General features: G+C 42.5%; 3 protein-coding genes across 4 annotated transcripts; 1 reads left to right on the forward strand and 2 right to left on the reverse strand.

The window, feature by feature from the left end:
* The first annotated feature begins 8,624 nt into the window (after positions 1–8,624).
* LOC111222727 (zinc finger protein Dzip1-like) lies at positions 8,625–17,777 on the forward strand. Of its 2 annotated transcripts, none has more exons than XM_022746550.1 (17): positions 8,625–8,688; positions 8,918–9,517; positions 10,935–11,019; positions 11,247–11,362; positions 11,923–12,081; positions 12,179–12,316; positions 12,396–12,458; positions 12,556–12,684; positions 13,714–13,762; positions 13,863–13,907; positions 14,578–14,747; positions 14,879–15,083; positions 15,426–15,600; positions 15,764–16,131; positions 16,710–16,828; positions 16,960–17,119; positions 17,223–17,777. In XM_022746550.1, the coding sequence occupies exons 1-17, from the start codon at positions 8,686–8,688 to the stop codon at positions 17,327–17,329; spliced, it is 2,691 nt and encodes an 896-aa protein (XP_022602271.1). In that variant the 5' UTR covers positions 8,625–8,685; the 3' UTR covers positions 17,330–17,777. The 2 variants fall into 2 exon arrangements, with proteins under 2 accessions (XP_022602271.1, XP_022602272.1); XM_022746551.1 differs by having other exon boundaries at positions 17,226–17,777.
* Positions 17,778–19,337: 1,560 nt separating this feature from the next.
* On the reverse strand, positions 19,338–21,493 carry LOC111222746 (claudin-10-like). The gene is made up of 5 exons (XM_022746580.1): positions 21,154–21,493; positions 20,503–20,664; positions 20,322–20,403; positions 20,113–20,220; positions 19,338–19,989 (listed from the first exon to the last, which is right to left on the reverse strand). Exons 1-5 carry the CDS (start codon positions 21,383–21,385, stop codon positions 19,803–19,805), a joined length of 771 nt encoding a protein of 256 aa, XP_022602301.1. The 5' UTR covers positions 21,386–21,493; the 3' UTR covers positions 19,338–19,802.
* Positions 21,494–22,347: 854 nt separating this feature from the next.
* LOC111222662 (claudin-10-like) lies at positions 22,348–24,082 on the reverse strand. Its single transcript, XM_022746463.1, has 7 exons — positions 24,023–24,082; positions 23,750–23,850; positions 23,241–23,380; positions 22,961–23,122; positions 22,754–22,841; positions 22,578–22,685; positions 22,348–22,456 (listed from the first exon to the last, which is right to left on the reverse strand). Exons 2-7 carry the CDS (start codon positions 23,839–23,841, stop codon positions 22,348–22,350), a joined length of 699 nt encoding a protein of 232 aa, XP_022602184.1. The 5' UTR covers positions 23,842–23,850; positions 24,023–24,082.
* Positions 24,083–24,358: the final 276 nt, after the last annotated feature.

The raw sequence follows: 24,358 nt of genomic DNA on the forward strand, positions 1-24,358 counted from the left end.
TGCTTCCAGTTTCCTCCAATTGCGTTTATGCCAGCGACCTGGCAGCTGGGGCTCTTTGTTGTATTAGCCTTAGAGATGGAATAATTAATGTCTGCCCACTCACGCCTATGGGTCATGATTAAATTCATGTCACAACATTCGCAGGTACTCAAGCCTTTAGCAAGTAGCCTGAGAATTTAAAAAAAAAAAAAAAAAAAGATTTGTGCAGCACTCTTTGGGTGAGGTGTGAATTGAAATAAGTCATTATCTACAGAAAACACCTTCCCGAGAGGCAGCGAGGAGAGGCTTCAAAAGGATACTTTATTGTCGCAATCCAGACACATTGCAGAAAATAGGAGAAGCGTGCAGGGAGAATCTCTGTGAGGCCGGTTATTGCAAGCTGCTTAGGTAACTGCATTAGACGCCAAACATCAAAGCCTTACATATTCAAGGAGCCCTGAGATGGCGAGAAATGTACAAATGGATTATTCCTTGGGTAAACACACATAGAATATGAGCACGTGACCGAGTGAGAAGCAGGGTCTGCAAACTGAAGTAGTTCAGGACGATGGAAAGTGGTAAAATATGATGAGAGGAATGAAAAAGGATGTGTTTCCAAGAGAAGAGGTGGTATCACCGCAGACCACACAGAATCAGACACCTTTCCCGCCAGCTCTTACCAGTACAATCAATTCAGCTACCCACAATATCCAGCTGTCACCAGTGACAGTATTAATATTATGATGCTTCTGTCGTGCTCTCCTCCTACATTAGCTGCCAATTCTAAGGAAACTGTTACCCAAGGTGTCTGAGGCTGTGATGATGAAGCGTAAAACCTGGAGCCTACAGGAGCGAGTCACCGTATCGGAGACAAATGGAAGAATGAGTCTGTGGAAGTTCTGCGGATATCTGGTAGGATGTCTTGTGATGAATGGCTAACCTTGTTTCCTAAACTCTGCTCCCGTGCAGCAGCTTCATCACTATGCAGCTCTGTCTACATACATCTAACTCACTGCGTGATTTATTGGAAGGTATGGCAGAGTTACTAGACCTTGCATCAAATGCCAAGGCAATTTTGTGCACAAATACAAATGCTTACATAGACAGTGCGAAGAAAGGTACATTTGCAAGATAGATGAATGGTTGAATTGCAAAACATTCAGGTGCTTAAAAAACTATTTTGATAGTATCTCTGTGAAATACTCTGTATCCAGTGGCAGTGGAACATACACTTTAATTGAAACTAATTTCACCCAGAAATGATGATTGATTAGTTCAATCTCAGTCTCTATACCAGAAGACTGACCTTTCTTTACCTGTTAAATATTCATGCTGTCTTGTTGTGGAGGTCCCATCAGGATAAACCCAGATCAATGAAAGATATTTAGTTTCGTATTAATGGAAAGGAGATTTTCAACATTATTCAGAGGACTGAAAGTCTTAAAAAATGGCATTGAATCACAGTTACGATGTGTATTACGACCATCTGGTTAAGATTTAGAATCCCAGAAAGCTTGTCGCCCACTCATAAAGCTCCACGGTCCTAGCCTGTGGCCGACTATTTAAAATGCACCGTGCATGTGTGGATTTCTTCTAAGGATAACAGCAGCACTAATGTACAATCTAAGAAGATTGTTCTGTAAGCCTTAAAAGATCATATCTGATAGAAACGAGATGAAACCATTTCAGACAAAGCTTAACGTGAGCTCCAGAACTGGTGCAAGAGGTGCAAGACCAGAGGCGGGGTTATTCACTTATCTTTGTGGCCAAAGCTCTCCGGCAAAGCACCCCTCCTGGCATTTAAAACACATGTCTGCGATAACATCATTGGTTCTTTTCTCTCTCTCTCTGGCCTCCAGAGAGAATCTCTGAGCTTCTCTAAATGTCACGTTAAGTGCTTCTCTTGTCCCACGCTGACACAAAAACGAGGTGCTCTCTGAATACAAAGGAGGCCATGCTGGATGGCTGCCATAGCTCAAAGAGAGCGACAGTTATCTGCTCTCCTCTTTCCTGCTCTCTTCCTCATTTGTTCAAACTGTCAAAAGTAACATTTAGTCTCTAATAGGTTTACCCAAAGGACAGGAAAGACTTCCACTCCTAACTAAATTTCAGTGCAAGGCTGCATTCATAAAGCACAAGTCATGGCTGTTTGGAAGGTTGATATTAATATAATACTCAGTGTAACTCAAATTAAACACTCCTACCTGTAGTATAGGTGTATCTATAAGCAGAAAGAACAAAAGCAGTGCACTAATTGACTTGTAACTTAATACGAAGAGGACAATATAATAAGGACCTCCAGGTAAGAAACCAGGAGAGCAATTATTACTCCTTTAAATGCTAATGTCATAACAAGATGCTATTTTAGCTGCCTGTGGCTGTGCTTGAGCAAGTGTGATACAGAAATTGGATGCCTCCTTGTTGGTTTCCTGTTAATAGCAGCTCCCATAGTGCTATTTTTATCAAACCTGAACACAAGGTGGGAAAGTGCACCTAGAAAATCAGTAATTAAAACATGTGGTTTTGTCAACACAAAGTACCATTATAGGAAAAGTTTGCTTTTTTGTCATGATTTAGATGATAGTATCTTTACCACTCTCATGTCTGTCTGTTAAGCATGTAGCTAGAGCCAGGAGATGACTGTAGCTTAGTTACGCATAAAGACTTGAAGCAGCTAGAGGAAATAGCTAGCCTGGCTTTGTACATAAGATTTTTTTTCTAAATCAATCAGCCTAAGAGCACCTCTAAAGCTGACAAGTTAGCATCTTTTATTTTGTTTGTTGAATCTGAACATAAACCGAAACATAAAAACAGCAATTTGTGGTTTCACAGGGTTAGCCGTTTCCCCCCTGCTTCCTGTTTTTATGCTAAGCTAAGATATCTTTTCTGCTGACTGTAGCTTCATATTAAGTGAACAACATGACTTGAAAAAAGATATTTCTCCCCACTCCCACTAAAGCCACTAATTCATAAAGACACGATGTGCTAATTAGCTAGCTGTAGGGGTGCTTTTAGGTGGGTTTTTTAAACTTTGGACCAGTGCTGAACTGGCCATCAGCATACTGGGACAAATCCTTGTGGGCCACCACAATGGCCGGCTATTAGAAAATCCATACCGGCCCTGTCAGTCTCTTTACAGGCCTCTCTGTGTGCCCATCATTCAGGGTGCGCATGATGGCATCACAACACAATGGAAGTGTTTCCAGCAGGGGTATTTGTATTTTGTCTATTTGCATGTGTTTTCTTAAGCTGCAGTGCTTCGAGCCATCAGAGCCTCAATATTTCTTTCTTGTGGAACAGAATCCGGAAGTTCCAGTGTTACTTTGACTCTGTATTTATGGATATAACGGATGATAGAGAGTAAATGTGCAGAGTTTGGTAATGATGCAGACACAAGCAGGAGTTTGTCTTACAGTAAAGTCTGAGTTTAGTTTTATACCCATGAGCACACTCATCATACATTACTCTCTTCATATATTTGATCTCTATTACCTGTGTTCCCTCCAAAGGATCCACCGCCGCTGCTGTGTCTGATTTGCCCTATGGAGTCCAGGCCTCCTCGCTCAGTGGGAGGATAAGGAAAAAAATCAGTGCAAACCTCGTCATTTGTCTGCTATATATAATTCTTTACTGCTGGTACCTTTTCTGACCTGCACAACATTCATAGGGGACAATGAAAGGAAACGGTGGGATGCTTCTCTCTTTCTCCCCTCCCCACCACAGTGCTCTTTCATCTCTCCTTCCCACAAGGCTGATTCACCACTTGTGACCCCTGCGGCTGCCTTGTTGAAAATAGACAACAAAGTGTCTGAGATGAAAACCGGTGGCCAGTTGCAGGCTAGATTGCCGCCCGGCTTCAAGATGTTTCGGGCAGTGGCGAGCGCTCTTGCTGCGCTGACACTTCCATTTGTCTGGATTTTGGTCACACTGCAGCCTGTCAGACTTTTTTTTTATGGAAGATTTAAAATGCCTTTAAAAAAAAAAACAAAAAAAACAAAAAAAGAGAATATACATTGTTTAAATATTTCTTTTCTCCGAGTTATTATTTTGCGTGTAAATACAGCCGAAATCACAGCACAGCCGTCGCAGTTATAAAATCAGGATTTTAGCAGCAGTCTGGTGCAGTCACTATTTCAAACTTGTTCCATTGTCTTGACAACGGAAACAGCAAAACAGATCAATGAGAACAGCTTCATTGGGAATTCGTCTGGATTAAAATACTTAGTATGTGAGCACAGAGAGGAGGAGAGAACTGGATAACGAGCTGAAACCAGCTGACACTAGGCTGAATACAAATATGATGCAATGACGTCGGTTGTTTTCAACTAGGTCCTCAATTTTGCACATTGACTGAACGTGGTCGAGCAATATACTGGGTTTTGGTCTTGTGGAAGAAAAAGACAAGAGTTTTCTAACTATGAAACAGTAAATACATGTATAAGGAGGAAATGCATCTATCAACGTTTATTGTATTTCACCTTATTTCTTTGATTTGTCTTAATTTAGACATTTTAAATATTCTGTATTTTTCCCTGACAGAAACACTCAAGTACTGTATAGAAAGTTGTTGTTACTGGGATGGGATGTGTCGCTGTGGCAACCTTTCACTCAGCACCTCTCCTTTTGAAGTTGCATCTTCTTAAACTGTTTTGAAAAATCACTGTGTTTGAATGCATCTCTCCTTGAATTATAAATCACATGTGCACACAGACAGAAAAGTCACCTGTGTAAAGGTCTCTTTTCACCTCTCTATCATCCGATTCTTAAAGAAACTTATCGGAGAGCAGGAATACTGTAAGAATAACTGTACACAGCGTTTCAGGATGCAGAGTGGTCTGAATCCATCTAGTCCTCTGCAGGCGTAGATAAGAACCTCCTTCATGAATAAAGATGTTTAGGCATCCTCTCCTCTCCGTGTTCAATGTGTACTTGTTACAGCGGCCATTATTTATAGCCCCACTAAGGCCCGGAGTGGTGAGAGTGGGTCTCATGGGGAATTGGGAAGTGGAGCCACTGCTACCTATAGTGGGAAAGATATACCACCTCACCCCCGCTGAGAACTTCGCGCAGGAAATGAACTCATAAATCAAGCAGTAAATTGAGTGTAGGGCTGTGCTTACTCATCTCAAGAGGTCCGCTCCTCTTCCTCCACACACCCCTGCTCCTTTTTACTGCATGACTAATCCAACGCCGCAACTGCTCTGTCCGCATGAGTGTCTTTTCCTCTGCTAAACTCTTCACAAGTGTGGATTTCATTTTCAAGTAAGCTTCATAACTTGGGCCTGGAGGCTACAGAGAGCGTAGGAACATCTAGGAAAGGGGACAAACGCATCAGCATCTTGTCCCGCCACTGAACTTCAACGCCTCATTGTGATGCGGCTGGTGAGAGCTGTCTGTCTTTTCCCGGACACAGCCTGTGAAGAGTCTCCCCTGCTCGCCTCAGGCTATCCCGACAGTCACAGGCCCTGTCCGGAGGAATTAAAATCTCTATTTATCAGAACTCGACTGAAGCTGTCTGGGGACTGGCTGGGGAAATGGCACACAGGCGGCCTCTTCCTGCCGTGGGACTCTGATGGAGAGTTCAACATGAAGGGATGTGTCCGCGCTGGGTGTTTCTTGACAGCATGTGAAAAAAGAAAAAAACACTCTTATCCTGGCTTCAAGCTTTGTTTCATTTTGTTTTAATCATTCAATCACTCTTTAAAAGAAACACCCGAAGAACATATTAAGACTGATCCTTGAATACGAGCAGTGAACGTGCATGTATAAGTATGTGCATATGTGCGGAGCCTGCCTGCTGAGCTTTGCTCCTTATTAAAGCAGGAACTGTGTCGCCTCCTGCAGCCGCTCTCCATCACAGCAGCAGTAGGCAGCATCTCCTCTGACAGAGGGAAGACTCGCCATCACTCCTCCACAGTGAGGCCACAGGACCGGCAGGGCTGAGATCAGATCTGTACTGACCTCTGCTGGTGAAGTAATGCACATGTCAGGGCGACCGGCACAGTTATGGAAATCTACCGCACCACGACATGTGGCTGCAGCACAGATGTTACGTTCAGCTGCTCCATTCGTGTATCTCTTGTCAGCTGATTTTCTTGACTTTAGACTTGAGTCTTGCCAGATTCCTGCAAGAACAACTATAACTTCTAAACCTGGATCCATCTACCCTGCTGTTTTCTGCACGCTACCAGAGCTGTAAGTCTTGATTCCAACTCCACTTTAATGCTTTTAAATATAATTTCAGTCCATTTGTCAGTGGAGGAGAATAACTAAATACATTTACTCCAATATTGTACTGAAGGACAATTACTTTTTATTCCACTACGTGTATCTGACAGAAGTGGTTACTTTTCAGATTTTATATATTTTTTTAAAAGCGTATCATGAGCTTATGAAATACAACCCAACCTATGTATAGTTGCAGCGGTTTCCCACCTTTTTGGCTTGTGATTGCTTATTAATAAAAGCGGTGTCTAGTTGGGGGGTGCTGTTAGCAGTGTCACCAAAGAGTGATTTCCTTCTGAACTTCTCAGATGGTTTCGCTTAAGTAACTGCTTGAGGTTCAAAGAGGAAAAATTCATCCAATATTTCACAAAAAATATAGATTTGAGGGGGAAAAAAAGAATATGAATATCTTATCTTATTTATCTTATGACTCTTTGGAGGGGCCTGACCCTATGTTGGGAACTAAACTAAACCACTAAACTGTATATAAAGTAAACTTGCATAATAACATACCACTTTTAAGAGCTGCGTGACAAGCAGGCAACACAACTGGTTTTCTTAAGTATAGGATCTGAATACTGCCTTTTTTAAAGCAGTGTGTCATCACCACAGGGGTCAGGTGGGGGTTAATTTAGGGCAATTTGAGAGCAAAATCAAACCAACCCATACTTGATAAGAAAATAACGACTGATTTTACAAATAGGAAAAAGTCACCTTCACCAGCAGGTTACTGAGTCTGATGCTAACTCGACCACAGGGTGGAGCCCATGTTGCAGCACATCGACTGTATTATGTCGAAAAGTTTTGGAGGTTTTGGAAATCCACTTGCATCCCTGAAGCTGCATTGATGGTTGTTTCAGTATTTCAAGCTGTTTATCATCTTCAAAAATTTTAATCATGTTTTATTCTATTGCTTTCAGATGGAGCAGGGACCGCCCACAACCCCCGACTCCCTCATCCCTGTTTTCAGACTCCCCATTTTAAAGCTCAGCGGACTGCTGCTCCCTTCCCCCCTTCTCACTCCGAGCTGCGTCCATTCACCAGAATAACACCGGAAATTAAGAGATTGCCCCTTTCAGAATAATAGATAGCTGGCGTTGCTTCTCAAGCATATGAGCGGTTTAGCATTTGAGACCACTCTTATTTCAAATATGACGAAGTAATTCGATTGAACTGTAGATAAAAAAGCAGCTTAAAAGGGAGGGAAATAGATGAGGCATATATTATTTATAAAATGACAAATGACATTTGAATGATGTAAGGATATGGAAAACCACTGCAACTGTATAGTAGCCTATTTTAAAATGTCTATGTCAGACAACAGTTACACGGCTATGAAATAAGATGTGAAAAGGATATTTCTTTATGAATATCCATGTATTTACAGTCTGTATTTATATTGTAATACCTGTGTGGAAGTCTCATTTTCAGCTGTAGATCTTAATGGTGTTAAAATGGCTTTTCCTTAAAAGATATTAAGTTTATACTGTCACAGAGGCTGTTATTCCATTCAAACTAATTAGTCATGAATGTTTTACTTTGAAGGTATGAACCGGAAGTTTAGTGTTTTTTGTTGTTAGCTTAATGGCGGTTCTCCCTTTTTTTTTTTTTCTTTGAGCAGGGATTCAGGAATGTGGAGACAAGCAGCTAAGTTACCCTCAAATCGCCCGGGGTGCCGTCGTCAGGAAACTATAAATTAATAACACAAACACCACGGTGAGTTGCTGTAATGGAGTAGTGTAGTGTAAAAGTAAACATTTAATTGTCACAATTGTTGGTGGTGTACAATAATGTTGTACGTTGTTTTTAAAGTTTTGCCCAACACGTTGACTAAAAAAGAAAAATGTCCGTTAGCTAACGTAGCCAGGCGAAAGACGTGAGCCGTTAAAAGCGCGTGAGCTGAGACTTCACGAATAGCTGCATGTTTTATGAAATGTTTTGTCCTTAAAAGTAGAGTTAAGTCCTAGATAGAGATCTGAACCGTTTCTCAGACAAGTTCAAACATGTGTGGCCATTGTTTGGGTTGAGGTCAAAGCAAGGGGATAAAAAAAAAGAAGCTTGCCCCAGCATGAAATGATTGTTTCGGAAACGTGATGCCAGCCGTTGAGCGGTTTGTCCTGTTAGCAAGGAAACCATTTTATTCGTGCTCAATTTGCAGATACGCTATTATTCAGTTTCACACACAGCTGATGTAGAGAGAGGGGAGATATTTTTTGTTCATAAAAGCTTTCAAATGCATCGCTGTCATTCCCATAAGACACGGCTCACCTTCCACACACTGTAGGGAAACATGGAGCTGATTGCTCTCGGTGTTTTGATAACATTTCTCTCCCTAGGGACGCTCGTCTGTGTCTCCATGGTAACGTGGCGGACGCCCAGCCTCGGCGTTGTCGCGTTGAGTTGCCTGCAAGGGGGCGGAACCGGAGAGAAACGACGGGTCTTCGATTTCCCCTCTCCCCGTGAAGGCAGAATCAGTCGAAGATGGTAAGGAGAGCACGGCTGCATCAGGTCAGCATCTGCATTATAGGTAGATTGAATCAGCAGTGGTGGAATCTGTGCTCTGCTGTTTTACCTCGCTGCAGCAAATGATGCCTTTTTTCTTTCACTCTCTCTTCCTGTGATTGTGTGTGGATGCTAGTGTGAATTGTTCAGCCTTGCATTGTGTATCTCTTTTAAATCAGGGTTTATAATCTCTCTTTTGTCCTTGATACAGCCATTTCACGCCGGAGTCTACTACCCCTACACAAGTGACACCCAAGGGACCCACTCATCAGCAGGGATCCCGTCCCTGTTGAATTCCCCGCTCAGCCAGCACTCTGTAAACGGCCACTCTGTACCCGCACCAGGCATGACTCCATCCAGCGGAGCCTCCACTGTTCTCCCCTTCAAGTTCCGCCCGCGCAGGGAAAGCGTGGACTGGCGGCGGATTAACGCCGTGGACATAGACCTGGTGGTGAGCCAGCTGGACGTGGACACCCTTCAGGAGCACATCGGCACAGTGACATTCTGCAGCTTGGATGGGGAGCGATGCCAGCGGTGCCAGAGCCCCGTGGACCCGGCTCTGGTCAAGCTCTTACGGCTGGCCCAGCTCACAGTGGAGTGGCTGCTGCACTGCCAGGAATTCCTCACCCACAACCTGCGAGCGGCGGAGGAGAGGCTGGCGGCTGCCGGCAGTGAGCGCGAGCAGCTGCTGGCTCAGCAGAACAAGCAGGAGGAGAAGGTGAAGACGCTGACCACAGAGCTCAAGCAGAGGAAGAAGGTTATTCGCACCCAACAGTCCTTGCTGGCGCCTCGACTCATCAGCAGCCAGAAGGTACTGCTGACACGCTAAACGCTCACTCTCTGGGGGGGTATTGGTCACCATTTGCATTTCACACATGTATGGCAAGCAGACAGCTAGCTCCATCACCCCCACCCCCTTCACTCCTCCTCCTCCGAGCCTCAGCTCTGTCATTGTTCCCAAGATCTATTCACAGCTCCCGCTTTGTGCATTTCAGACCAGTGTTTGGAGAGAAAAAAAGGGAAATAGAAGAAGGAGAAACGAGTACTATGTTCTACGAAACCTGCCATGGCTGAGTTGTCATGGTATGGTTATAATAAGCTTTGTTTCCAGACTGGAAGAATAGGATTTAGAGCTGGAGAGCAGATGGTGTCATCTGGTGGCAATTAGTTTTGTTAATCCATTAACAAAAGGGTGACAAGAGCAGTAATCAACATGACTGGCTGACTCCCACCTTCATATAAACATGTCCTTGTACAGCATTTTGTCCTTTGACTGTGGTGTCGAATATTGTATATATTAGGTACTGTGACTTTATCTGATGTCTTTGTTGGGCAGCGTAGTTCTGTTGCCTTCAGGTTATTTATAGCACAAATCAAAAATCTCCCTCTGTTCTTTGAGTGTACGGCTGCCGCTGACCTGGGCAAGCTGTTGCCAGGGCAACGGATATAGTGTGTCATGACAGCATGTGGTTGCTAGGTGTGCGCTACCAGCTCAGCTAACAGAGGTGGCTCAATAATTGATAGAGAGGCCATGTGTTTGTGTATCCCTCGCAGACTTTTGGCATTTGTTGTTTGTCACAGCAAATGTCCACAAGTACTACAGAGAAACACACAGGCAGCGCTCTCTTTGAAGACTAATTTAATTTCCACAGTTATTCCAAACCAGTAACAGTGTAACTGCATCATAAAGACCTGCTCAGCAGAGCCTCACGTCTCAGTGTCATGTGGCTGCCTTTGAATCTTTGCTACCATCTGGTGCGACGAGATATCAGTGGCAGCAGGTTTAACATTGAATGAAGTCATGAGCAGAAGACTTAAATGTAGCGTATGATGTGTGAGTACATGTGTGTGAGTGTGTGTGTGGAGCAGAGGCTGCATCCCCTCTCGTTGTTAAGTGTTAGTGAGCTGGAGTGTGGTGACGCCTGCAGCAGGGAGCAAATCAGCATCACTCACGCTATCCATCTGTTTGAAAACACATGCCCTGAACTCAGCGGATGCTCCTGTGATCAGCGTCTTTATGTTGTGCTTCAAACCTCATTCACTCATTCACATCTCCCTATATAATAGACACTCAGTGATCTCCCTCATGCCTCAGTTCATCTAAACTGTGCTTACATTCTCCTGTTTCCTCAGTATTGGGAGTCTATTTTCTAGAGACTTGCTGTCTTTCTCAAAAACGCACAACATGATTTATTAATATCTGTTTTTCGTGTGTTTGTTTCTTTTAGTGTCCACAATGTGATAAATCCTTCCTCAATTCCTCCTTTCTCCAGAATCACATGCAGCGCCGTCACCCTGATGAGTATGAGATCCGTAAGTCAGACTCTCATAAAGGTTTGCTGAGCAGTTTAGGAGAAGGACAGAGAGAGAGAGAGAGAGAGAGTGTGATAAAACATAGAAAAGGTAGGAGTCAGATAGATTTCTAGCACTGGACGAAATGGCAAAGAGGAAGATGACAATTTAGGAATAGAGCATGTATAGCAATAGAGCAGAATACATGCATTATCATTTTTTTCCCCCCTTGTTTTACTTCCTTCCAGAGTTGCGGTCAGACAGTGAAAAGAAATCTCAGATTGAAAGCCTCAAACTGGAGATCAGCAGCCTGAAGGAGCAGATCGTTCAACAGCAACAGACCTTGCAAGCCAAAACAGCTCAGGTAGGAAAACCAGAAAACTGTCGCAGGAGCAAGCTCTGCTTCCTGCTGCACGGACAGTGAGTCACTTAAAAACGCTTTCTCCTGCAAATCTGTTTTCTCTGTTAACGTCAAAGCTTTTACATGATTTCTTATAAATCTAGATAACAGTGGAAACACATGGTTCCAATAAATATGACCTTTTAACATCTAATAACAACCACTCATGAAGAGAGAGGAACACTATCTGGTGCTGAGGTGGAGTGAACTTATGAGATGAAAAATAAATTGGCCTGTTTGACAGAGCAGATCTGTTTCGACAGCAGAGCTTTCATCTCACATTAAAAGAAGCAGCCACTGTTTATTGTTTGCACTACACAGGCCGCATGATGACTCGCTTTTTAGATTCAATTTTTATACTACAAATTAATTTCCCTGCCTTTTATGCATGTAACCATAGCGATTGGGATTGATATGGTCCATCCCATCGTGTGTGAAGTTGAGTCTGAGTGAGGCCATTTAAGTTTCTGCTTCTATGCCAGTGAGTTGTGACTAATGACGCTCGTCTCTGCGTGTAATCCCAGGAAAAAGAGCAGCAGTCCATGCACAAAGACCTGCTCAGAGAACTGGACCGCTTTAAGGCCGAGGAGATGGCTCGCATGGAGAGGAAGATAGAAGACAGCAGGGACGGCATGCGCAGAGAGATGGAGTTTCTCTACACCCGAAACATTCATGCTCTCAATGTAGGAAAAGGATACTTGGATAATCCCTTCAGTAGCTTCATTTTGGCTTCAGGATATCTTTTATTAACACTAGTTTCACATGTATTTTCATTCATAGGAAGCAAATCAGAATCAGACCTCCAAGCATGAAAAATCCCCCAGCCCTGTTCAGTCACAGCCCGAGAGAGACCTGGACATCTACAAAGAGATGCAGATACAAGCCATCCAGAAGCTGGAACACCAGATGAAGAAACAGGTCAGTGTAGGAGGAAGATCATATTTTACAACCTACAAATGATTTCATCCCCTAAAATGCCCCAAATATTCTTTTCTAGGATAAAAAGTGGGAATCCAGGCTTTACGAAATTAAGGCTCAACATGAGACTGAGAAGAATCAGGTATGGTGAAGTCCTAATTATATCATTTAAGCACCTATATGTGAACCATTTAACTAGCTTTTGGTAGAACATGTATTCTCCTCTTATTGTTTTCCAGCTGCTGAACGAGCTGAGCAGAATGCAGTCGTCTGTGTCCGAGCACCAGGAGCTGAGCCAGAGGCTGCAGCAGGAGCTGGGGAGGCGGCTGCATGAGAAGGAGCAAACCATCAAGGCTCAGAGGGAGCAGGTTAATACTCGCTCACCACTCACACAGTCCTCACCGCCCACTGCGATTATGTCGGCAGAGGAAGTGAGGCGGAGGTTCGGCCCTTGTTCAGGATATCCTGTATTTGCTTCACGGGCTCAGATTGAGCTGGACTGAGATATGATGGTACTGTACATCTGACAGGTGCCGCAGTGCAGCTGTTTTCCTGGAATATCTCCATGTTTTTAGATAAGTGGCTGAAAGCTGAAACAGTCTACTGGGGGGGGGGTGTCATGTTTGTATTTAAATAGAAAAACATGGTCCACATCTTTTTACAGACACATTTTGGATAAACAATCCTGATCATAGCTAAACTGAGAGATGAATAAAAAAAAATGTTCATATACAAACAAACACACCCAGGAGACGGCTTCACACAGGTCAGAAGCCCCCACCCCAACACAGCCACTGACATATAATCAAACATTAGATATGCTGTACCTCCGGTGTCCATAGCAACGGAAATAACAGAAATGTCCATACAGGCTGAAATTATCTGTACACTGTCATAGTCTGGGGATGTCCAATGAGTAGGAGTTATGAGGTAATTCAATTTACACTCAGAGGGATCGTGTAAATACCAGAGTGCTTTTAATTTGGAGGAGCAAATGTTGGGTTAGCATTAGCATTGACTTAATACAGCTCTGATCAGGGCTGCGTATCAGACGTAGACACTTTTATGGACACACTGACATGTTTGAGTGTGTAAAGAGGCAGAGCTTAAAAATAAAACTAACTAATCATTTGTAGCATGAAGTGTATTGTTATTTTCTTTTTGCTGAAATGGATTTTAATAGATTGATATAGAAAAAAGTATCATCAAGAATCGGGTCAAAGTTAAGGTTTTAGTATCAGTACCGATATGGAAAACAGACTGTTACTATCAATAAAGAATGGATGGGGTTTAGCTTCATGAGAATCTTAAGAATTATAGCTTATTTATTCAGGAAATAAATTATTTTTCATGTGCGATCACGAGGTGTAATAAGTGTTAATTTTTTCAACTTACAGATAAGGAATATTTCCTCAAATCCGCCCATCAGAGTAGTGGAAGTACCAGGTATGGATTCCTTTCCCTCCTTTTTTCATCAGAAAAATGTATCACTGAAGGAAACTGCATGTGTGATCCTGATGTGTTCATCCTGTTCTCTGTGTTTCAGTCAGTGCAGCAGCTCCAGAGCCTAAACCAAAGAGAGTTGTACTTGGTAAGTTGGTAGGAACCAATGAAAACACTGTCACTGTCACTGAGAGGCTGAGCATGTGCTTTTACCTGCATGAAGGATTTACATTATGCTGTTTCAGGGAGCAGTACTGTTACCACATTCCCGCTCTGTTAACGCCTGTTTTGTCTGACTTCCAATGACCTTTGACCTCGTGTGCTGTCCAATTAGAGGAGCCAGTCTTTGCTCTTAACCTGGATCCCATACAGGAGCTGTCAGAAGAGGAGAAAGGTAAAACGGACAGTTAAAGCAACAGAGCCGGTCGACTGCATGCTACCTGCATGGATGCATCAGTCTGCTCTGGGCAGCTCTTTGTGTTTCGAGACTGAGATCATCTTACTCCACACTGACATGAAAGACATTGGAGATCATCTTATCACAAGGAAGCTTTGTGGAAAAAGCCAGCTCATGTCAGTTATACAATCATTACGTCCATCTGTCGCCTTGTTTGTGGCAGGTAAACGTGCAGACATTTTTCCTCTCATGCCTTTCCTCATGGCGGTCACGTCCATCTCCCAGACTGAACCTGTGGCATGGAGCTTGCTGTGAAAACTGCCGAATGCATGCTCATTTTTATCTTTTGTACATATGACTCCACCGCCTGTGACTGGAGCTTGATTCTCAACACAAGACTGAGGGAGATTTCTTTTTGCAGACTCGAGCATCTCCGAGAGAAGACCAGTGGAGAAGAAGCCTGAGCCTGCAGCGGAGAAGCAGAGGGTGACCACCAGCGCTCTGAAAAGGAACCCCAACATTAAGAAAGAGATGCGACCAGAGCTGGAGCTGGCTGTTATTAAGAAGCTGGAGAACCTGGGGATCAAGTCTGTACGTTCTTACACACTTTATACAACATACGATCTATAAGAAACATTCTCTCTACTTAAATATATGTCATCCCTTTCTCTGCCTCTGTACAACCCTAGAAACTAGATTGTATTCCCTCTGCTTCTTCTCAGGATCAGAGCGGTCTGAAGAGCAAGGAGCTCACTTCCATCATGGCCAGGGTGCACTCGAAGCGGGAGAGCATAGCGAAGGGGATGCCGGACTACTGGCGCCATCGAGAGGAGATCGCCGGCACTGTGGAACAGAAGCTGGGCGGTCAGAGGAGAGGCAGCGACCCTGCTGCTGAGTCACAGGCCAGATCCAGACACTCAGTTCAAGGTGCTTCCCAGGACTGAGTCATCAAAACGCCTCTTGGCATATGACATCATCTGTTTATATTGTCATTCAGCCCATTGACCAAAAAGAAGCACGCTGCACTACACTGTGACTTTAGTTCATTTCAGCTAGATCATCGTTGCTCACTGCTGCATTCATGGCTTATTATGATTGAGTTTACTTTAGTTTTGCCTAATTTGTAGTAATTGGTTTTGACTGTGTGTACATCCAATGCTACCAGTCTAATCTGTGGAAGCGTGTTTGCCGCCGTCTAAGCTGATTTAAGCTGTGACACACTCTGCGACTGATCAGCTAATTGCATTATCTGTTTTTGTGTGTGTGTAGTTCTGCAGATCCGGCCTCGGTCCAGTAGCCTTCCCTCCAGAGCCACCCAGGTGACGTCCAGACCTGCAGTCAAACAGTCCAAGACCCCCCAGCCAGCCCCAAGGACCAAGAGCACCACCCAACCCAAGACATCTACGCCCAACACCAAATCTGCTGTGAGGACCTTCACAACCAGGTAAAGACAAGAACTTTGTGTTAAATGAAATTGTTTTGTAGTAGAATGGAGCAAGAATGCAGTGCATGGACTATTTATTTATATGTTGTGTATTTAACAGGCACAATGCACAAAGCGCTTAATGTTTCAGGTAAGTTAAAAGCTCATTTCTGTGATTCTTGAGGACTCCTCCTTTCAGTTCAGATGAGGAATCTAAAGAAGAGGACACAGACATGGAGGAGGAACAGCCCCCGAAACACCAGAGGGGCAAATCACCACAGCCCAGACTAAACCAGGCGACCCCAGTCCAAATCAGATCGAGCAAAGCCAGTCCGGTCCAGGCCAGGCAGGCCGCCGTCAGGCAGTCGTTCTCCTCCAACCCCCAGCAGTCCTGGGGGTCAGTGGGTGTTGTGACCAAGACCGCAGTCTCAAAGATGGAGAGCGACGAGGACGATTGGTCCGAGGTCAGCGAGCTACAGGAGATTGACCCCAAGCAGCTCCAGGGTTACAGAGACCAGAACGGCAACGTGGATAAGAGAAACTTTGGTAAAGGTAAGTTTTCAAAAAGGCCAACTCACACCAGACATTGAAATATGTTTATCTTTATTACTCAATACTGAAAATTGATGTTACCTGTAGATGTTAGATTTTCATTTGTTCTTCAGTCTCGACTGAGTCCAGGTTTTTTTTGGTGGTGTTTTGTGTTTTTTATGGAGACTCAAAACAGCAAAAATGTCAGATCAGTTCATACTGAAGTGGTATAGTGAGTCAAAAGTATGTCAGCATGTGATTTTTAGGTTCTGCCGCCTTTATAACACAACAACACACATGTTGTTTGAATGTATGAATATAAGCATATTGAGTAATAGGGAAAAGTACTTGGCATTTAGTGCCATATAAGCCAAAAGTTAAATGTTAATTGAGAACATTATTGAGGAACGTTTAACCTCATTGTTTTGTCCTTATTGTGTTTTATATTTTGTTTGTTAACATGGTGTTTAGTCTATGAAAATTACGATCTGAAATCTGAAAAAATCATCAGAACAAAGTTTTTATTATATTATGTAGAAATGGAAACGGAACTAATCAAACCACATAAATATATGTTATGAATTGCCTGTTTTTTGTAGAGAACAAAATCAACGTCCTAGCCAGAAAAATGGAGCAGTTTGCAGACAGAGCAGTGAAGAAACCAGCAGGGGGCGTCAGCATCTTACCAGAGCGTAAAGATGAGGTGCAGGAACTGACGGTGAGATGATGGGACCTCAGTGCAGAGCTCTGGTTCACTGACATTATTATGTAGTAAAACAAGCAGTGTTAGCCTCGAGCAAGTTTTACTGAACGTAAATCAGTGAATATTGTTTCTCTTCATGGTGACAGTACACAGATCTAGAGGAGAGCAGTGAGTGGATGGTCTCCTCCTTAGAGGAACGACAGGAAATGTCTAAACCAGCTCACGGCTCTGGATCGCTGAGGAAGAGTCTGGACTCACCCAGCACCAGCGTGTGGGGGACCTCCACAGGAAAGGCTCCCAAATCAGGTCAGTGCCCTTTGTGATGTCTGTGAGAAAATATGTTGGAGTATAATGATCGTGACTGTATTGTAGACTTGTCCTATGTGTAAAGCAGCTGTCCTGTTACCAGCAGGTCTGACTGAAGCCGGGACGGGAAGCACCCTGAAGAGCAGCCTCTGCTCCCTCAGTGACATCAGTGACTCTGAAGACATTAGCAATAAATACAGTAAACACTAGAGCTGATCAGGTGATGTAGCACTATGCCAAGCACAGAAATAAAGACCTCAATCAACTCCTCTGACATCCACAGTCCTTGCCAAATAGCCATATTTTATACTTTTACATGGAAGCTACAATACAAACATGAGCAATACTTAACAAAGGGAGTGAGTCTGTTCAGGATTCAGATTTCTCATTTAATAAATATGTTAGGGATAAACGGGATTACACGTTGATTGACTTTGTGAGTCTCATCGTACGCCTTGTGCCAATCCTCTGCTTGCCTTACACCTTTTCAGTGTTCATCTTTTAATAGATTCAGTTTCGTATATTCTATTAAATGTAACCAACACCCCAAATGAAGTACTGTATGTGGTTTGTGTAAAATTTTGTATATCAAATTTTATAATGCCTTCATGTGCTAAATGGAGCGATGAGCTGTGATTTTGTATAGAAAATATTTATACAAGCAATAAAAAGATTTCTTTGTGAAACACATATGTGCAAATTGATGCATGAAACATGACAATCCAGTCATGTGTCATCAAGGTTCAAGGAAGCCAACACTCAAGTGCCACAAAAACAGTTTTGGTTTCCATCGATAATTTCCAACTTCATCACAACTGTACCGGAATTCAATTTTTAAATAACTCGCCTGTTTAAATTTTAACGGTCAAAGTTGAGGGCGTGGCCTCTTTGAGTGACAGATGGGTGTGGAGTAACTGACCATGACCTCTGGCCGTGTTTGTGACGTTTGGAAGATTTGTCATGCAAGTAAGGGACACATATTATGGTTTGTTTTGTGGCTAATGTGCTAACCGAACACGAGGATATCTGTGCTGTTTTTTAAGGTGAGTGAAATAATAGTGTTATTTATATGGTAGCACTTATTGGCAGGTAACGCGTCTGCGCTACCTTGTTAGCTTAGCTCGTTAACTTGTCAATTAGCCAGTTAATGTATTAGCCTTGGGTTAGCCATCTAGCAAGACGCCCGGTTGTGCTTACAATGCTAACGTGTGCGCGTGCTTGCCAGTTATTAAACCGACATGCACCGAAGTCTCGGCTCCATTTACGCCCCAACTCTTTGCCTATTTTTAGATTAGCCGGGAGTTAAACAGGGTTAGGCACCGCCAAGATGGCGACCGCGTCGCAGCCAGCTCATTTGAACTTCAAAACAGCTGGTCAGAAACCTATGGCTAAGCCTATATTCACATGCAGTCTATGAGTGTAATATAGGGTATTCACATATTTTAAAAAGGCTGTATGCTGAGCTTTTGAATTACGTGTGTCTTTGACTTATTATTTGATCATTTTTCTGGCATTGTTCTCATATTTTAACCACTATGATCATGAAACAGGTATTAAAGAAAGTCGTTAGTTCTATGTGGTATAAGAAATGTCTTAAAAGCTCTGTCTTTTGACTTTGTAAACCCTGCAGACCCCCTGTAATAAAAGCATAATTTTACATGGAGGCTGTATTCATGGGTGATTTAAAATGTGTGAAATCCTCCAAGCTTTCAGCTACTTGTAAAGTAATAATTGGAACCGTCTCCTCTAAAATATTTTTTAGTTCATAAACCCTAACCCTACAGAACAAGTGTGACTCATTAAGATTAATACCAACTGTCATCAGTCACACTGTGGGGCAGCAGACATAAAACCCTCAGTGCCTCAATCTCACCCGCTAACTTGGTTATGAAACTGATTTGTAATATGAGCAGCTGGGTTTTTTATGGGCAGTGACAGCTGTGATGACTTCCTATCCTGACAGCTCTGGCCTCCTTGAATCATTGGGTGTGGTGCAGAAGGTTGACCAAGTAATCTATAGGTACACCTGAGCAGATCTAAGGCTCTGGTGCCATAACTCGCCCAGTCATAAGCCTGTTACAAAGCCTACTTAAATATTGTCGTCTGATAGATAGACATGAAAGAATGAGGCAATGGAGACTCTTCAATAAAAGACAAATTCTAACAACTGTAAATAAATTTTTTTAAAAACGCAGCACCAACTTATTGCTTTGCATAGAGAAAATACAACAGTAGCTTTATGTGTTTAGCGAAACAATATTGTTATCATTTTTTGCCTCCATTGAACACACAACCAAGTTTTATGGCTGACATGAAATTAATTTCTACGAGAAAGCTTATTAAAGGAATCATCCAATAGTGCTAATTCGCTGTCTTGTCTAGAGATGAGAAGATTGACACCTGTTTTGTATGTGTATGCTAAATATGAAGCTGGAACCTGCAGCCAGTTAGCTTTGCTTAGCATAAACAGTGGAAGTAGGGGGAAACAGCTAGCCTGGTTCTGTCTGGAAATAACAAAAAACATCAGACAGAGCAAGACCAGAGTCTCACTTCATACTGAATCAGACATGAGTGTTATCAGTCTCCTCGTCTCATTCTTGCTAAGAAAGCCACTTGGAGTATTTCCCAATATGTCAAACTCTCTTTAACTTTAAAGTCATTTTCCGAGCTCAGAGTTCCCCTCTCAGACGAAGCTGTCCCTGCTGAAGGTCTGGCGGCTCTTTGATGTGGCTTTGGTTGCTTGGCTCTTCCTGCCCTCATAAAACAGAGGAGGCACCAGAGTCACTCTGGATGACGAGGCCGGCAGCATGTAGGTCCGTCTGGTCCGGGCGGTGGCGTAAGAGACTGGTCTCCGAGGCTTTTTCTGGGAACTGATTATTGAGAGAGGATTTAACATGGTGAAGTAATTCTCAATTTCACCTCTTATGCAATTACTGTGGTCCAAATTATTGATAATGAATATAAAAGGACTGTTTAGGAGGTTTCATATTTACCTTGATGGGATACCTTCTTTTCCAGAGAAGTAACTCAGCACTGCTCCTCCAGAGAGGAGAAGGATGGTGCCTCCAAAGCCGACGAAAACTGCTGCTCCGATTTCAAATCTGAACAGCAAATATCGAGGTGAGGTTTGTTTTTATGCACTTTTTAAATCCCTGTCTTTAAATATCACTTAAGTGGACCTTGTTGTAATATTCATACTCACTTCTGTGCCCTGAAATGGGGATCCAAGTATTCTCTTACGACTTTGTTGGCCCACCATGAGTAGGTGATCAAACCACAGGATCCTAACAGAAAATATGTCATACTTTGAACCTTCTGAATGCATGTTTTACAGAAATTCAAGTTAAATGTTCTTGAAAAACATACAAAACATTTTTTTTAACCTGACACCAGGTAGGTTAGAGCTCCTGCAAAGGTCACCCTCGCATTGGCAATCTCTGACCCGCCTATTTTAGTGCATTTCATCCCAATGAGTGTGAGGACGCCTCCGAAGAAGCCGGTGATGACGGCAATGATCGCCAGCGCTCTGCAGGCGTGTAGGTACACTGCAAGAAAACAGGCAAGTTCAGCAAGAGGTTTCAAGTTTGTTTTATTTTAATAAATGAAGAAAATTAGTATGTTAAATATAACTTGCTCCAAAATTTAAATGTAATTAAAGCAATTAACCTGTACTGTGTTCTCTAGCCAGTTAACTTTGGAAATGTATTAGAATTTATGATTTTTTTCTTCAGTTAAAATCTTTTGCGAGAACTGGTGAGGATCTATTTAACTTTTCTCTTCCCCGATTTATTCTTCTAGTTTTAGATGTATTGTTAAAAAATAAAAATAGTTATGTCACGTCACTTTGGTTTGATTTGATATTTACTCTTTGTGGTGGTGTCCTGGTTGGGAGAAAATATTCATTTAATATATGATTCAGCATTCCTCATCCCTACAGTCCCTAAATCTGTTCAACTGTTGAGAAGTAAAAATGAAATACTTAAATACATTTTGAAATTTTGACGGTTGATATTGAATGTTTCAGAGGATCCTACCAGGCAGGCCCAGCATGGAGGGGTAGTCCTTGCAGTCGGACACCCCTGTGGTGTCGGAGATGCAGTCCTTCCACAGGTTGGAGTAGTAGTTGGAGGTGGTCAACACGATGCTGCCCACCTCAGAGAAAGTCCAGTACTCCGTGGGAAGAGTGGAACACACCAGGATCCAGCCGCACAGACAGGACACGAAGCAGCCAATCTCCATGTACATCACCACCGCCCTTTGTACCATGGTGAGTGTTGGCCGTCAACCAAAAACTGATAAAAGTATAAGATGTGTTGAATATAGAGAGGAATGCCCGAGCTTTAACTGTTTCTCAGTGTGGGAAACTGGACTGAAGTCTGTCTCTGTCATCGCTGATGTGGAGGTGTGGATGTTTGCTTGTGTCTCATCTTATCTTTTAGACGGTTTTGCCCAGTAAGCATCCTTCATGTTCCCAGGACTCGGGCAGGAACGGTGAGGGATGACGTCTTTCTGGATCATTTTACTGATATACTTAACACTTTTACTTCCTCACTGTTGCAAAATCAACCATTTTATTCCGTCTTCAAACACTTTTTATTCTTTTCTGACACGTTTACAACCCAAAAATAATGAGTAAAGAAATGGTAACCTTTCTATTTGCCACACTCAAAAAATAACAAAATATTTCATTACTTTTATGTTGCATAGGAACAAAAGTAATTTACAAAGACATGTATATGTGCCTGCAATAATAATATTTTCATTATTGAATAATCTGCAAATTATTTTTACTAGTCTGGCATCCCCAAAGAGAAATGATGAGTCATTTTCTGTAGCAGATTTCTGAAACGTCATCAGTTCAACGTCATGATTATAAGCATTGATTATAACATTATGAAAAGTAAAAACGATAAGCTGTTAAACAGGACAATAGCTAGGTGCAGCAAGTACTTACATCAGAAATGTGTCAGTGCTTTAATTCTTAATTATTTGGTGAAGTTAGAAAAATGGCCACTAGAAATGATTTCTTTAGAGCATATTCTGATATTGTTTACAGTCAATCTTCTCTTTATATGCAAGTGTTTCTGGGGCTAAAACACTTCTTATTACACCCAGTCATAAAAAGAGCTGGTAGAAAACTCTACAGGGCACTTTTAACAATTCAATGAATAATTATGATGTAACAAAAATATAGATTATAGAAAAAATTTACAAATTAATCTGTTGTTTTACACAATCACAATAGAAGCCACCTTGTATGCAGAAACACTTTGGGAGTCATGTGACCTATTTGACCCTCTGTAGATTCTTAACTCTTCTTTTTCCTCGTCTTTGTCTCTGATAACAGGAGAGAGAGGGAGAGGGAGAGGGAGTATATTATTCAATCAGAAACAGCAATAAGAAAGCATGTGTCAGAATTTACAGTGAAATGATTCAGATAAATGTTGCGTTAACAAACCTTTCGGGTTGCTTAACTCTGCACACAGTTGCGCAGTGAATTGTACAGCCAAGGAAAATAAGGAAACTCCCCACCAGGCCAAGATATAGGGGTGGTCCAATTTCATAGCTGAGGAGATAACAGTTATAATATGCTACAGTCTTATTAATGAGTGTTATTTAAAGACCAAATGTTACCCCAGTTTTGATGGATCTGCTTTGCTGTGTAAAAAAGCTGCAACCACTCTGTTTACGTATAAACAGTAACCAGCCACGTCTGATCCACCTGCATGAGGGAAAGCCGATGACATGGGGAAAAAAAGACAACAAGCCAGTGAGTAGATGATCTGAGAAGCTGCTCGTACGTAAACTGAGGCTTTGTAAATACAAACAGTTCATACTCACAGCCGACCAGGTGGAGAGCAGATGCCGTTATTAGCAGCTGGTCGTTACTTCTCTGGTCTCCTCCAATGTGTGTGCACTCCACTCCAAAAAATGTGAGCACTGTGCCAATCAAGCCGAGGCAAAGGCCGATCATCAGGAGCCCCCTAACTGCCTGGATGTACGCTGGATAACAGTCGAACACACATCCGGGGTCAGTATTTATTCACATTATTAAAATATTATGTGACACTGATGCATTCTTTTTACTGAGCAAATCACTGATTTATGTCCGTGTACCCACGTTTGACCGTCCACAACACCCCGAAGTCCACACAGTTCACCAGAGCGGTGGAGTCTTCATAGCAGTCCTTCCACAGGTCTGACCAGAACCAGGCTGTCACCACCACAGACGAGCCCGCCTGACCCCCCAGCTGGGCCACTCTTCAGTGAGTAGTTATATAATAATGATGAACACAAGCTGAAGAACTCAAACTCCTGCCCACCTTATCAAACTCCACACCTTCAGCTTCTAACACAGACTTTCAACTAAAAAAAAACAATTAGTCACATGACCCTCACCTTGAATTTGTAGCAGTTTACCTATGGACAGAGCCAGGCTAGCTGTTCCCCCTGTTTCCAGTCTTTATGCTAAGCTAACTCTCTGCTGTAGCTTCATATTTAGTACACTGACATGAGAGTAGTGTTCTCAGCAGAACTTATTATCTATTTATTATTGTCACTCCCATAAAACATCATTTTCACACACTCCTTCAAGTTCAACATTTCAGCATCTGTCTCTTCATGTGTTACCTCCAGCGGTCCATAGCAACGGTGCAGCCCACCAAGCCCCAGCCCAGTACGCAGAGCAGCAGGCCCAGGATCTGAGCCAGTCTCCTCCACATCCCTTCAGTCTGGTAAATAAAAGATGCTTCGCTAATTATGTACAAATAGTTACTGAGACGTTTAGAGATCGTAGCACTTTATTTCACTGTGTTTTGAACGTGTCAGAAATACTGCATGTGTAAGGTAGCAGTCCAAAATCAACTGGGAATTCAGATGTGAAAGTTGTTATTACCTTCTTACCTTGTAAAGAAAGTAGTCCACCAGTCAATCAAGAAAATAATGCTTCAGATTAAAGCTGTGGAGTTCCAGTCTTCGTACTGCTGCTGCTGCTGCTTGTGTATTTATGAGAAGCAAACACTGTTTACTGTCAACCAGACCGATCAGGTGGAGTTTTACGTGTTATCTAAAAGGTTACACAGGCTGACAGTTCTATTAGAAATTGATGTGAAGCTCAGTGATGTTAAACTGAGTAAATTGTGTTTAGTGAGAGTGTTTGTTTTGACACATTTTAGATTAAAAAATATAAAAAGATAAAAAAAGATTTAAAGAAAACGTTATTGTAAAACCAGGATTTCA

Source organism: Seriola dumerili, unplaced genomic scaffold, assembly GCF_002260705.1.
Source record: "Seriola dumerili isolate Sdu_G_001 unplaced genomic scaffold, Sdu_1.0 BDQW01000105.1, whole genome shotgun sequence".
Lineage (NCBI taxonomy): Eukaryota > Metazoa > Chordata > Actinopteri > Carangiformes > Carangidae > Seriola > Seriola dumerili.

What these genes read in the sequence shown, in the direction of transcription:
- LOC111222746 (XM_022746580.1), bottom strand. Translation starts at nt 21,385, where the DNA reads ATGGTACAAAGGGCGGTGGTGATGTACATGGAGATTGGCTGCTTCGTG. An exon ending in CTCCATGCTGGGCCTGCCTG is followed by an intron (nt 20,665 to 21,153) that starts GTAGGATCCTCT and finishes GTTTTCTTGCAG; the next exon opens with TGTACCTACACGCCTGCAGA. An exon ending in TCTAACCTACCTGGTGTCAG is followed by an intron (nt 20,404 to 20,502) that starts GTTAAAAAAAAT and finishes ATTTTCTGTTAG; the next exon opens with GATCCTGTGGTTTGATCACC.
- LOC111222727 (XM_022746550.1), top strand. An exon ending in CCCTGATGAGTATGAGATCC is followed by an intron (nt 11,020 to 11,246) that starts GTAAGTCAGACT and finishes ACTTCCTTCCAG; the next exon opens with AGTTGCGGTCAGACAGTGAA. An exon ending in AACACCAGATGAAGAAACAG is followed by an intron (nt 12,317 to 12,395) that starts GTCAGTGTAGGA and finishes ATTCTTTTCTAG; the next exon opens with GATAAAAAGTGGGAATCCAG.
- LOC111222662 (XM_022746463.1), bottom strand. Translation starts at nt 23,841, where the DNA reads ATGTGGAGGAGACTGGCTCAGATCCTGGGCCTGCTGCTCTGCGTACTG. An exon ending in GCAGATCCATCAAAACTGGG is followed by an intron (nt 22,686 to 22,753) that starts GTAACATTTGGT and finishes TTATCTCCTCAG; the next exon opens with CTATGAAATTGGACCACCCC. An exon ending in AGAGTTAAGCAACCCGAAAG is followed by an intron (nt 22,457 to 22,577) that starts GTTTGTTAACGC and finishes TCCTGTTATCAG; the next exon opens with AGACAAAGACGAGGAAAAAG.